At 36.6% G+C, this 15395-nt stretch overlaps 1 protein-coding gene and 1 pseudogene across 2 annotated transcripts in view; one reads left to right on the top strand and one right to left on the bottom strand.

The window, feature by feature from the left end:
* The window catches only part of Wdr7 (WD repeat domain 7), a 326007-nt gene that overhangs the window by 11648 nt on the left and 298964 nt on the right, over positions 1-15395 (top strand). For both annotated transcript variants that reach the window (XM_027949032.2, XM_071602717.1), the window contains exon 2: positions 10937-11108. In XM_027949032.2, coding sequence (XP_027804833.2) covers positions 10950-11108 — 159 coding nt within the window. In that variant the 5' untranslated portion in view covers positions 10937-10949. The remainder of the gene's footprint in view (positions 1-10936; positions 11109-15395) is intronic.
* On the bottom strand, positions 7634-9594 carry LOC139702204 (protein ILRUN pseudogene; annotated as a pseudogene).

The raw sequence follows: 15395 nt of genomic DNA, 5'->3' as shown, positions 1-15395 counted from the left end.
GCAAATAACAGGTGCAAGTGTGTTGGACAAAAATGAGATGTCAATATTTTTGAAAGACAAAGACTCACTTAATAGAAATGGATTGAAATGATAATGAAAGCATGATTAAGGGAGTAAGCGCCTTGACAGAGTCTTGGGGGGATTAGGTTTAGCAAACAAGAGGAGATGATTTTTCCTCTAAAGAATTAAACTAAAAATGTATGTTAAAGCTTTAATATAGTTCTTGGCGCACAGTGGGAGCTTAATAAATGTTAGGTACTCTTCTTCTCTGTTTGTTCATTCAATAAATAATACATATTGACCCTTTTAAGTCAATAAAAATTTTGAGGTGCTATAATTACCTCATATTCTGGTGGAATGCAGTTTGCTTGATAATTAAATAACAAAGACTCTGGCCCTATATTTTATCCTGGAGGAACACAGGCTGGTGAAACAGATGAATTTGTAAACAGATAACTACACACGGGATGATAAGTATTTTGAATTAAACCTTTGGAAGGTGGAATAAAAATATGGTCGCTGGATGGGCTGGGGTGTGGCTCAGCGGTAGAGTGCTCGCCTAGCATGTTCAAGGCCTTAGGTTCGATCCTCAGCACCATATACAAATAAACAAAATAAAAAACTATTGTGTCCAACTGAAAAATAAGTATTTAAAAAAAATATGGTCGCTGGAGTAGTGAAGCCCTGGGTTCACCAGGGGTACACACAACACCAGCGCTGGACATGGGATTTGTCAAAGCATCCACAGCACCGGGGCTTGCCGTGGGGTTTGCCAGGGTCCCCACAGCAGAGGGGCTAGCCTTTGCAAAGATTATAGACCTAAGATAATTCTTGCTAAAGTTAAATATATTTTGAAAACCTTATGGTGGGGGGTGTAGCTCAGAATAGAGCACTTGTCTCGCATGCCCAAGGCCTTGAATTCCATCTGCACGCCAAAAACAGAAAATGAAAAACAAAAAAAGAAGACTCTACGTTGTGGCCATGTGTATAATTTTAAAACAGAATAAAGGAACCTGGTGAATCAGGGCCACTTTATTAACTGCATTTTAATAGAAAACACAAAGGCAGGGGAAAAACCAACAGGATCCAAGAATTCATCTTGAAAATTAAGACTTCATTCAACCCAGATCCTTCCTTCTATTCTCCCTCTTCAGAGATGGTCCTTATTACTGTTTTATGTTTGATGTTATTCAGAATTATTTGAAGTGTGCACTCGGGCATGGGCATACATCTGAATGTGTGTGTGTGTGTGTGTGTGTGTGTGCATGCACGCATACCCACTGTGTTTTGGAGATTGTCTTATATGGCAGTATTCCATTGTAGAACTTTACCATAATTTATTTAATTCATTCCTCATTGATGGATGTTGAGGTTCTTTTCTATGTGTCTTTTAAGAATTATAGGGGGCTGGGGTTGTGGCTTAGTGATAGAGCACTTGCCTAGCATGCGTGAGGCACTGGGTTTAAAAATAAAACAAAATACAATAAAGGTATTATGTCCATCTTCTATCTATCTATCTATCTATCTATCTATGAAGAATTATAGAATCCTTAAACACACAAAAATAGAAAAGATAATGTAATGAACACTCTTGCACTAAAAGAGCTCCAGTATTTATTTTCACAGTTTAGGTTCATGGGTGAGTAAGTAGATTCTGAGATGGAGATTAGTACTTGGTTTAATAGGGAGTTCTCTTGGGATCAACACTCAGAGAAAGGAAGCAGGTTTGGCCCAGGGTGAAAGTTGTGTTTTTATAAGTTTCAAAGAAATCTCAGTTGACCCTAGGGGCAGTTCTGAATGTAGAATGAGCCTTCAGAGATATCCTGAATTGGTGAGGAGACTGGGCCTTTGTATTTCTGCATCAGTCCTTGGATGTGGGATGTGTCCTGAGGAAGGGGCAAGAGCTTGGGCAAGTCATCTCTGGTTGGCTGAGGCCATCGATTCATTGTGGGTGCTGATGACCCATACCTATATGCCAGGAGCTCTCTTCCTAGGTGGGTGGTAAGTCCTTCATTCCTGAAGAAGGATGTGTTTCATTTCCCTCCCCTCCAACAACTCTTGCCCCAGATTCTCTTCCCTCTCTCAAGTGCCACTGATTCCAGCCAGCATGTGACTTTATACTGTAAGCACTACAGTTCCACTTATATTTCAGTGAGCAATGTGTTTTGGTAAATTCTTGATTAACCAGATTGCCAGGATAATGAAATTTCTTGTAAATGGAATTTTGTGGTAAACAAAGACAATGTGGACTAGTGAGGAGATTTTCATTTTAGGAATCAGAAGATCTGTGTGCACCTCTGAACTCTGGCAGCAGTTTGCTGTGTGAGCTCAAAAGAGATTCTAATGGACCTAAATCCTAAATACCACCTGAATAAAAGTCTGCAGGATGGAAATGAGCTATACTTTTCTCCATTCGAGATTGGGAAACTGGATTTTTTTTTTTTATTCCAGCTACAAAAGGCTTTCTTTTTCAAACAATTAAACATAAAAAACAAAAGCAAAACAGCACTGACCCATCTCATAAACTTTTGAAATGACTGGTTTGGCAAAGGCTAATTGCATTCCTGCCAGTCACATGGGACACTTGTTATTGAGATCTCTTGTGCCATGTTGGGACCAGATTTTCTAAGGTATAATTTCTTTGAGACTCTTGCCTCCTTCCATTCTCACTCTCCTTTCTCCTTCTGCTTCTGCTTCCCTCCTTTCTCTTCTCACTCATCTTGGAAGGCTCATTCTTGTCCGTGACCTTACATACTTCATTAGCCCCTGGAATTTATTGTTTTTTCTTTATGTCTTATTTTTTCTTTTACTGTCTTAGCTCTCATCATTTTAGTTAAGCTTCTTATCATTCTGCACCCAGGCTTATTACAGTAGCATTATATCTGGTGTCTCAGCAATTTTGCGTTAACCTAAGCTTTATACTGTCTTAAAAACAACATATTACTACTCTGTTTACATATATACTTATTGGACCATTAAATCTCACAATTTGGCTTAGTTGAAAATCAATATGAATCTTTGTGGTATTTTCACCTTTCACAAACCTTATAGTTAGTAAATTCTGGTTAAGTATAGAATAATTTATCTTAGTATTAAGGTAAATTCAGGTATTAGAATCTGAATTTATTGAGGACTTCTATGGGAATTAGTATCATGATCATAGTACCCACCCATTTTTTTACTTAGAGTTGTTAGTATTTAAAAATACTTTTTCTTTGATTCTGAGAGTACCATTGTATAAAACCTGTATCAAAACTCATATTGCATCCTTATCAACCTGATGTGTTAAAACACCAAGTCTGTTGTATCTCTGAAATTATTTTCATGTTCATATTATTGTTCTCATTCTCACCAACAAATTTTATAATATATTTATTAAAGACATCCTATATGGTGACACTATGTTAAGAATCATATGGTTGTGAATATATAGATTGTAGTTCTTGTTCTTAAGAAGCTTAAAGAGCAATATGGGAGAGAGCTCTTAAACAGAGAGGCTGGAATTAAGTAGTGAGAAGTCAGGTAAAATCCAGCCTCTTTAAACTGGCTTAGCCTGCACGTTATGTTCTGATGCATAAATAAGACACTGCCCTGTGGGTTCTTCTCTCCTCATTCTGCCTGTTCATTCCTATTGTGAGCCCTACTATTTTTCTGGCAAGAAGGAATAGAAATCTTAACTCTGGGGCTTTCAACATGTGATTCCTTGAGCTTCTTCCTTGGTTCATTTCTACTCATTCTATTCATTTCTTTCTTTCTTTTTTTTTTAATGGATCTTTCTTTTAATTTATTTATCATGTGGTGCTGAGTATCGAACCCAGGGCCTCACACTTTCCAGGTAAGTGCTCTACCACTGAGCCACAACTCCAGCCCTCATTCCATACATTTCTTTTTTTAGACTTCCCATTTTGTTTATTTATTTACTCATTTATTCTAATTTGTTTTATATGACAACAAAATGCATTACATTTCAGATTACAAATATAGAACATAATTTTTCATATTTCTGGTTGTACATCAATTATAGTCACACCATTCGTGTCTTCATACATGTACTTAGGGTGATGATGTCTAACTCATTCTACTGCCTTTTCTACCCCCATGTCCCTCCTTCCTCTCCTACCTCTTTGCCCTATCTAAAGTTTGTCTAATCCTCCCATGCTCCCTGGCCCCAACCCTATTATAAATCAGCATCCTTATATAAGAGAAAACATCCGGCATTTGGTTTTTTGGGATTGGCGAACTTCACTTAGCATTATATTCTTTAACTCTACCCATTTACCTGCAAATGCCATAATTTTATTCTGCTTTATTGCTGAATAATATTCCATTGTGTGCTTTCTTTATCCATTCATCGACTGAAGGGCATCTAGGTTAGTTCCACAGTTTAGCTATTGTGAATTGTGCTGCTGTAAACATTGATGTGGCTGTGTCCCTGTAGTATGCAGTTTTTAAGTCCTTTGAGTATACACTGAGGAGTAGGATAGCTGGGTCAAAAATCTTAACACCAAAATAACCCCAAATAACCCAATCAATAAATGGGCCAACAAACTGAACAGACACTTCTTAGAAGATGATATACAATCAATCAACAAATATATGAACAAATGTTCAACATCTCTAGAAATTAGAGAAATGCAAATCAAAACTACTTTAAGATGTCATCTCATTCCATTTATTTCTTAGGGAAATCCTTCCTGGATGCCTGAAATCTTGGTTAGGGAATCCATCTTTTGTGCTTTCTGTCTTAAGACGATGGTAGTTGTTAGTTTGCATGTTGTGTAAGCCACATTGGATTTTGTGTCACTTTTTATTCCTTGTAATATTCTACACCTACCACCATGTAGGCTTACAATGGAAACTTGGGAAATGCTGCTCTAAAATATATATGAATTATTGTTATTTTAAGATCAGAACTTAATTTGAAAGTTATTTTAGTATTGAGATGAAAGTTTGTAATATTTCTAATAAATCATGCAGAACAAATTGCCATATTTGCACTGTAAATTTCCATAATTTGAATTGCATTATTCAACAGTACTTTTATGTTGTGGCAGAAAGTGAATGAAAGATGTTGACCTGTTGAAAAGTCCAACCTTACTAAATGTTAAGTGATAGTGCTGGAAGAAACCAGTAGATGTGCAAGCAGGGTGTGAACTAGCAAAATCTGTTTTTTTAAAAAATAATCTTTACTGAGCATCTGTCATGTGCTAGGTGTTATGCTAGTTGCATTTCATCTGTGGTCCCTAAATCTTCATCTTTATGAAAGCTTTCTGAGAGGAGCTGTTATTATCCCTCCTTGTGGGAAAATGAGTACTTCAGAGAGAATTTTGCTGAAATCACATTGAAGAGCCAAAAATTGAATATAGGTCTTCTGATTGTCAGTCTAATGTTTTTTAGTTATTATTTTCATTGTTGACTGAAGTACAATTTTATTATTTCTATAAAGAACTAAGAAATATACCTGAAATTAAAGTCATCAAGAGATGACCAACATTTTCTCCCTTAAGATCCCTTTTTTTGATTCGATTTTTTTGACTTAAAATTTTTATTAATTATAGTCTTGATGAGAAAACTAAGCCTTAGAAATAAGATGGTGTGATCAAAGACTACAGAATTAGTGGCAGTAGGATCTAGAACTCTTGATGTTTGACTTCAGAACTTTATCTTTTAAACATTTTTGGTAGACATCTCTAAGTGTAACATGATCCAGATTTTGATATGAACACAAATGCAAATGGAATGTTCATAGTATTCATCTGTTTTTAAGAAGCATTTAGTCTTAGAATATATCAAATTTGTTAGATAATGCTAAAATTTGAAATACAGCATTTCCCTGAATGTCTTAGTTATAAAATATAATAAAATATAGATTTATTACATGTGTGATTTTGTTTTGGAGTTTCTGTTAAAGTTAATACCATACATATTATTTAGATTTTGGCTTGCTCATTTTTGCTTTTGTCTTTTTCCATGAAAATAGTTTGTTTTTTTTTTTTTAAATTTCAGTGAATACTGTTCTGTGACTTATTTAATATAAAACTTTTTTGGGATATATCCAGTTTTCTTCAAACAATAGATGATAATGTTGGAAACATTGAGAATGGATTATTAACAAATAAATAGAATAGTTGAATGTTGACATCTGAAAAACTACATGCTCCACATTTTCACTGACCTTTTTTTCCCTTTAGGAAAAACTCTCTTATGGTGCCAATTTAGAATGTCTTGGCTTATTGGTTATTGAGAGAAATTCAAATTTAAATATCTATGCTCTAATCAATGATTAGATCCTGTCTAATTTGCCCATTTTGGGGTTACATTAGTTGCTTAGACCTAGATTTAAGGGGCTGCTGCTTCACTGGTAGTCTTGTTTAATCCTTAGAAGCATTTGTGCTGTCGTCATAAACTCTGTTATCCTTTATTTCACATTATTTCATTGTTGCTTCTGTGGATTTTCTAGTTTCAATTTTATTTTGTTATAAGGTTTTTAAAGTTTAAGAAAAAAATATTGTAGACATTTAGTGCCATATGCAGCTTGGTCCTGGATCCCTTGATTTCTCTTTCATCCAGGCAGAATGCCCTCCCTTCCAGTCCTCAGGAGCCTGGAGAAATGGTGTTCTTGCAGAGCTCCCCAGGAGGTGTTCAATGCCTTGGGCTTGTTTATTTACAGGAGAGAATCCTTCTTTGGTGATGTAATTGAAAGCTGAGGGTTGTCACCATGGAAAAATGAGCTCCTTCCAGATTCTCTTTTCCAGAAAGTCATTGTTGGATATGCTTCACAGCCAAAAAACATGCTGTTCCAAATTTATTAAAATTGGCTCATAGCTTAGTTCTGTTTTCTAATATCAAATAGGAATATGGAAATGCTTATTAGTGTGATGGTAGTTTATGAAACTGTCATGACACAAATAGGGCAAGTAGGGTTTTCTTAATAGGAAGTGGTTATTTTGAATAATAATAATAATAATAATAATAATAATAATAATAATTATTATTATTATTATTATTTGGCAGTATTGGGGATTGAACATAGGGTTGCTGTACCTGTGAGCTACATCCCCAACCCTTTTAATTTTTTAAAATTTTGATATAGAGTCTCACTAAGTTGCTGGTTTCAAACTTGGGATCCTTCTGCTTAGCCTCCTGAGGCACTGGGGTAACAGGCATGTGCCACTGTGCCAGGTGTATTTTGAATGTTTTCTTTAAATGTGTACCTTGTACTTGAGCAAAAATGATCAGTTGTTTTTTTGGGGGGATAGGTGGGAACCAAATTGATGAAAGCTATGCTTTTAACAATAGCAAAAAAGGATATAATATGGGTTGTTTTTTTTTTTTTTTTTTTTTTTAAGTTAAAAGAAAATCTTTATTTAAGAGTATTAAGATGTGAAGTCCTTTCTCATTACAGCAATATTGTCTGGCCAACTTACTCCTCTCATATCCTGTACAACTAACATGACTGCACAAAATCCTCTATAAAGACCATATCAATCCATTCTGTTACCACTGCTCAATAAATTTCCTCTATGACACCATGTGAAGAAAGACCACTCACATCACCAGGTTTCTTAAGTTCTCTCTTGATCTAAACCATATATAAACCACTAGTCAGAAAAATACCATTTTCTAGAGCAACTTGCCCCTCAAATAAACAACTTTATTTTAAAAATTGAGGATGAATGCCACCATGAAGCAAAACTCGACTTCACAGTCTGTGTAGCTGTACAGGTGGGACACAGGGCTTAAGTGGACAGCATTTTCCATCAGAGAAGAATGCAGGGGAATTCTCCCAATACTCAACCACACAACACCTGCCACCATGAACTATCAGCACCAGGGCTTCATCAACCAGTCCCAACCAACAACCAGGAGCTACCGTCACCTTAGCAGGGCATGAGGAAAACAGATCAAGAACTCATACAGCTAGAAGGGTATCTCACAACAGAGTATTTAAATTCTCGGCTAACATTTCTCTCACTTATCTCCCACATTTGAAAAGTCAAAATATCACTTGAGCCACGCTGGGTTGTGGGTAAAGAGGTCAATGGGCCATAACAGATTGAAAAGACGTCAACAAGACATGCAAACACGGTAAATAAAGTTAAAGTCCAACAACAATAATAAGGACAAGATAACTGAGTTTCTCTTTCTACTCATGGGGGGAGCACCTCAAACAATCAATTAGAAACAAATCCCTAATGTGTGTTGTTGTGCTCTCAGCTTTGTATACATCCACACTGGAAGCATGGCTAGTGATATTTTGACATTTGCTTTTGTTTTGTAAATGCTAATATGGTTTAAAAAAAAAAAAAAAAGTCGGTCTTTCAACATTCAAACCAGAACAGAGAGATGGGAATAAATTATAAAATGTGGATGCAGCAATATCCACAAGATGTGGGGTGGGGGAGGGGAGAAGGGGTAGGCATTTGTGTTGCTGGTGTTGGCAGAAGAGGTGAGCAGTCTCACAGAGCCACCTCCACTGAGTGGCAGTCAGGATTCTAGGTTTGCCAAGAAGGGGTATCACGAATCCCAAGGCCCACCACCTATCCCTTCTCCTCTTCTCCGAGGGCACCTACCTTACTGTAAGTCACTACTGATAAGTTGTTTGCGTGACTGCTGGGGGACAGATTTACAGAGTTCTGTGAGAGTCTATTCTGATCTTGCTCGGTTTGGTCAGGAGCAGGAGCCCATGTGTTTTTGCTGATCAAGTCGAACCCGGAACCCCCAGGGTCTTTTAAGTTGTTTTCATCTGATTGTCGGTTCTTTTGGGGAGAGGCAAACGGGTTGAAGTTTCCTTCTACCTTGCGATGAGGCTGTGTGTTGAACTCCGTTTCAAAAGATGACAGCTGCTGCGTTACTCCTAACAGTCCACCCACCTCCACACTGAGAATCACCCAGATGACATCTCCATAATAGAGTCCTGTAGCAGTGCACATCCGCCACTGTCCCTGATACATTCCTGCTCTGCTGGGGCTGCACATCTGGACGCTGACATCTGCAATTTCTTGTGGCTCTAATGATCTCACCATCACCATGTTCACATGTCCAAACTGGTCTCCCCCGACATACTTAAGACAAACCCCTGGAGGCCAGGCCTCTGCCCCAGAATTCTGGATCCGCCATGTTTTTATAAACTGAGTATCAGGAGGTATTGACTCCCCTTCTCCTATGGTGACATCTTTAACAAAGGACATGGAGGGCACACTGATGTTTGGGCTCTCAAAGTCATAATAGGCTCCAATTGCTGCCTGTAAGTTCCAGTTGGTCATGTCCAGGAAGAAGGCGCAGCCGGCCGGGTTGAGCTGGAAGCCAAGCAGCCGCTGGAACTCGGAGATGAGCACGTCCTTGTCGGTGGTGCCCAAACAGCTGAACTTCTGCATCAGCTCCGGGTCCAGATCCACGTCCATGCCCTCCATGGCGGGGGCCGGACACCCGCTTCCCCGCCTCCTCACTACCGAGCCGCCGCCGCGCCGCCAGGCCCGGGAACCGGGAGGGGGCCCGTTGCTAGCCGGCGCCGCGACCCCGCTCCTCTGAGGTAGGCCCCGGGCCTCTCACCGCCTCATAGGGGTAAACTCACTCAGCCACTCACTCTCCGGCTCCCCCCCCTCCCACCCCCCCCAACGCCGCCACCTCCGCCGCTACCGCCTCTCGCTTCTAATATGGGTTGTTTTGGGTAAGCATTCCAGTGTTCTTCATATTTTTTTACTTGATTCATTTTCTTTTTTATGATCTTTTCTTTGGATTGACCATCTGTCAGACTGTAGGTGACTCCTAATAAGATCTGTCAGAGTCCACTTTTCTGTGGAGCCCTCTTTGTCTATTCTAGTCTTTCTAACTTCTCTGAACTTGTCTATTATTTTTTCCTTAATCACATAATTTATAACAATTAAATGTTGTTTTACCAATTAAATTTTAATTTTGTTAATGAAGGAATAATTCTTTCTGTTTGTACTCTTCTTTAAGAGATATATTCTAGTATATGCTGGTTAATTATCTCAAATCTAAATCCTCTCATATTATGGAGATAAGAGTCTGAAAAGAAATTCTTTCCCCTAAGATTTAGGACTTAACATGGAAGGATGCCTGTGACCTTTGGACATAACAGGTTTGGAATAAATGTGTCCAAATGAGTTTCTCACTGAGTATACTCTGTTGAATGTTTAGCACACTATAAAATGTCCTGAGTTCTTGGGCATTGCTATTTACTACTTTTTGGAGACATGGACTCCATCTCTTGTCACTTCATGACACTTTGCCTCAGTGACTCTGTGGAAGAAGAAGTGATCATAGTACTTATCTTATGATTTTTTGAAGGAATAATTGAAATCATTTTTATTTATATATATACAATGCTTGGAAGAATTCCTGGCATTTCTAAAATTCTTGATAATTCTGGTCTGGCCGTGGGGATATAATTAATCTATGTGGACTTGCTGAGCACTGTTTTTGTATTTGATTTGAATTATTTGAGGAGGCAGATGATTTGGGGTTAGAGGGTAGGATTTGCCCTTGGGCTCCTTGACTTGCTGCTTCTGGGTTTTAGGGTGAATATATTTATGCCTCATTTTCTACCCTGCCAGCCTGGAAAGACTATTTTGAGATTTAAAATGAAATATATATATATATATATATACACACAAAAGTGCATCATCTATATAGTACTAAATATGAGTATTGAATCATTGACTTTTCACTAGCAAATTTTAAAAATCGTGAATGCCTACAGTGAAGATTTGTGTCTAATTTTTTAATTAAAGAATCTAGGATGTGATAAATTAGTCATATTTGTTTGGAAATAACACATTTTTAAGTGGTCAGAATATACTACCAGGAATATATGCTTATTTTCAAATTGTACAACTTGGCTTTGTAATAAAGATATATAACATGTTTTAGAGGCTAATATTGTAATATCATGTTATTCTTATAACATTTTCAGGTTTGAAAACACAATGGCAGGAAACAGCCTTGTTCTACCCATTGTGCTTTGGGGACGCAAAGCACCAACACATTGTGTCTCCGCTGTGCTTTTAACAGATGATGGGGCCACAATTGTAACTGGATGCCATGATGGACAAATATGTCTCTGGGATCTTTCAGTAGAATTAGAAGTGAGTATTGAATTGTCTGTTGTACATCCTAAATTCAAGAAGCTACTTATTAGAAAATTACACAGTACTGGAATTATACTTGAATTCGTAATACTTTTCTGCAAAATATGTTATGGTTAAATTACTTGTATGCAGATTATCTGTTTACATTATTATAATTGATGTCTGCTGGTTTTTAGCAATTTTTGAATATAATGTCTACTGTAAGTCACTTAATATTTATTATATTTAGGATATTTTAAAAGATTATAATACACAAAGAGATTTCTGGATGTATTGACAAACAGTATAAGGGGATGTGGCTTAGTGATAGAGCACTTGCCTTGCATATGTAAGGTTCCGGGTTCAGTCCTCAGCACTGTAGAAAACAACAGACAAAAAACAGTTCGAAACATACCTTCTAAAGTAAATGTTTTGAAGATGGCATAACTTTTTTATAAAAATCACATAGGGATTTCTAAAATCACTATGTATTTATTGTTATTCCTTTGCCCATTTAGAAAAAAAATTAAGGCTTTTTCTTTGCTTATGTTTTAATATTGGTTATTTTTTGATTATTGGTTTATAGGATTCTTTTTATTTTTCTTCTGTTTTCAATGTTGCTAGGGATTGAACACAGGACTTCATGCATGGTAGGCAAGCACTCTACCACTGATATATGTCCCCAGCACTGAACTGTAGGAATTCTCTATATGTTCTTGGTACAGATCCATTAACAGATATTTAACTTGCAAATATCTTCTCCCATTTTGTGCATTATTTTTCACTTTCTTGATGTTATTTCTTTCTTTTCTTTTTTTAAAATATTTTTTAGTTGTGAGTGGATCTTTTATTTATTTATAGGGTGCTAAGGATCAAACTCAGGGCCTCAAATATGTCAGGCAAGCGCTGTACCACTGAACCACGACTCCAGCCGCTTGATGTTTTTTAAAGCACAAAATATTTTAATATTGATGAAGTCTAAATTATCTAGTTTCCTTTTATTTTGTTTTTGTTAAGGAGATTATTCTCTCATTGAATGGTGTTGGTACTCTTGTGAAAAATAAGTTGAGTATAGATGCATGGATCTTTATCTGAGTCTCAATTCTATTCCATTGTTTTCTATGTCTGTTCCTATACCATGTAATACTGTCTTGATTATTATTGCTTTATATTAAATTTTGAAATTGAAACATATGAATTCTTCAATATTGCTCTTATTTTTTACGATTGTTTTTGCTATATAAGGGTCACTTGAATTTTCATACAGATTTTAGGATCAACTTGTCAATATCTATAAAGAAATCATTTGGGTTTTTGATAGGGAATATATTGAATTTATGTATCAGTGTGGGGAATATTGCCATATTAAGTTTTATGATGTGTGAACATAGGGTACCTTTCCATTTATTTAGATATTAATTTTTTCCGACATTATTTTGTAGTTTTCAGAGTATAAATTTTATACTTTTTAATGACATTTATTTCTCAGAATTTAGTTTCTAATCTGTTACAAATAGAATCATTTTATTTTTTGTTGTTCATTGATAAGGTATAGAAATGCGATTGAATTTGATATTGATGATTGATGATTTTTAAGAGAGAGGTGACAGTTGAAATGAAGTGCGCAGCACTCAGGTTGATAAGAGCAAGAAACCATTCACCGTGATAGGGAACCTTAAGTGTATGAATGCAGGTAGGTTGGTTGCTCTTTATGTAGAAATGTGGAAATTTCTTCATGCTTCTACAATTTTTTTTTTTTTTTTCAGAAAAATAAACAAGGTCCTCAGTTGACAGTGAGGACAGGGGAGTTCCCGCTGGAGGTTTAAGGAGAGATAAGTTGCTTACCTGGGAGGTTTGGGAGTATGAGTAGACTAGAGAAATTAGGCAGGACTGCTGGATAGCACTCAAGGATTCTGAAAAATTAGATGTCATCAATTGCATATGAAAACAGATGGTGGTGTAGTGTTTCCACCCACCTTCAGTTTCTTGGGTATAAGTCCCAGCCAAAGAGAGAGCCAGGTTTAACTAGGATAAAGTTTTCCTAGCAAGCTTAACAGGGGAGAGATTGCACTTAAGGCTTGATTGTTTTATTCAGGGTAGTAATTATGATGTACCGTGGACTTTTAAGTTGGGTAGTGGGGTTGAAGGATAATGGATAGTGCAGTTGTGGTAGAATGAGATGGAATTGAGGTTTTAGGGGGACTGAAGAATTGTTGGGACTTGAAATGGAGGGAATTAAAATGGCAGGAGGTAGTGATTAGAAGGAGAGGTGCCAAATAAAATTCTAGAGTAGTTCATTTATTAATGATCAGGGAACTTGAAGGCAGTGCAGTGGGTATTACCAAGATCATTGGAGGTAAGGAGGTTAGAAGTGAGGCCTGAGTACTACTACAAACCTTTTCTGATAGTAAAACACCTAGAAGTAAGATACCAGAAGCAATGGAGAGTGAAATGGTGAGCCAAGTGTTAGAGGCTTCAAGAGATGAGGGTGAGTAACTGTTATTTGTAATGAATATAATAAGGTAGGTGCTGATTAGTATAAGAAATCTTTTGCATTTCTACATAAAGAGCAACCAACCTACCTGCATTCATACAAAAGTGCTAAGGGTTGGAGGAGGAAAAACCAGAAGTTCTGGAGCTTAGAATGAGGGGCAAAGAAGACAATCTTCTTTCAGGCATTGTAGTACACGTGATAGAGGAAAAAATCACCACCAGTTGAGAGGGTTTCAGTGGAGGCTGTCCTCGGGGGAATTCCAGGTTTTGATTAGGACAAGGAGTTTGAAAGCTATATTCAGAAGTGCCATTGACACTATAGGGAATTTTGCTGACCGTTGATTGTTCTTGTGTTTGGAGAGGCCAGGAAGGAGGAATTTGGGGAAACATGACTGGATCACATTGGCGAGTATACAGAACATGTGAGGATTAATATTGACAAGTAATATTCAGAAAGTAATCAGTTAAATCCAAACTTATTAGTTTAACAATAATTGGCATTTAAAATTCTAGGCACTTGGATACAAAGATAATATTACAAACCACATTTCTTGCACTTAGAAAGCTTGGCCTAATTGTTTTGGGAGGTTGCATTGTATTTTCTGCTCTTGACTCATGAGAGAGGATATCAAGCAATACACCAGGTGTGGTAAAAGTATACTTTATAAAGGGTCTTGCCTATTTAACACAAGGTTGGGGTAAGGTTTGGGTGAGGGAATGTGAATTAAGCTGTTGTCATTAATCAATACGAAGGATTGATTAATGATTAATGAATGATAATCATAGCATGTCAGGTAGTAGGGAAAAAAAGCTAAAGGGAATTTAAAAAAAGAGAAGTGCAGAATGATGGCTGAGTGGCCTCAAAATCTCTGGCTGGAATATCAGTGTTATAATTTATGTTTAAGATCTGGCATGGCATATCCCATCTTTTTATTCTTGCCTTGCCAGTGATAACTTGATAACTTTTGCTTCTGAACTGTGTGATCATTGAGGATGAATGAATAATCTTTATGGATTGGTCAAACATTATTTTATGATATTTCTTTGGTCTGATTAAGTGTGAAATATTTCATTACTAACTATGATGTAACAAATTTTTGTAGAACATGCTAGGATATAAATAAAAGGTACAAATGTAATAATCTAACATATTTTTTTCTCTAATAATGCTTATTTCCTCTGGAATTTTTGTTTTTTATTTTATATTGTTTTGTTTACTGGAGACAAGGTTTCACTATATGGCCCAGGTTGGTCCTGAACTCCTGGGCTCAAGTGATCCTCTTGTCCCAGCCTACCCAATATCTGGACTCAAGGTGCAGGCTACTGCACTCAGCTCCTGGAAGTGTCTGGATGTTTGACCAAAGTAGTTGCCATCTAGCACTGATATTAGGCACAGATGTATTTTAGGGTGGTTATCTCCTTATCATGATTATTCTTCCTTTCTTTGCTATTTAGTGGTCGTTCAGAATAGTTTCTTAAAATCTTTTCTTTTTAATGCCCCAGAAAACTTTTGTTTAATAAATGAATTTTTGTTCTTTAAAGACACATTGATTTATGAAAATATTATATCGATGTTTTCTATTTTTTGGCTAACACTGTACTTATGAAAGTATGGTCAGATTATAGTTACATTTATATAACTTTTTGTTTTTATCTGATGATAGTAGAGCCATATGCTTTTGTTTTAGTGTACAATGATCTATTTTCAATTTTTAGCAATATGGTTGCTTTTTGGTATTTTTACCCTATGTATTATGACCATGCTATATTTTTAGAAGGATTTTCTTTATATCTGATTATGTTGTCTATGAA

Source organism: Marmota flaviventris, chromosome 16 (genome assembly GCF_047511675.1).
Source record: "Marmota flaviventris isolate mMarFla1 chromosome 16, mMarFla1.hap1, whole genome shotgun sequence".
Classification (NCBI taxonomy): domain Eukaryota; kingdom Metazoa; phylum Chordata; class Mammalia; order Rodentia; family Sciuridae; genus Marmota; species Marmota flaviventris.
Note: the sequence above shows the minus strand (reverse complement) of the source record. Positions and strands in the feature narration are given on the sequence as shown.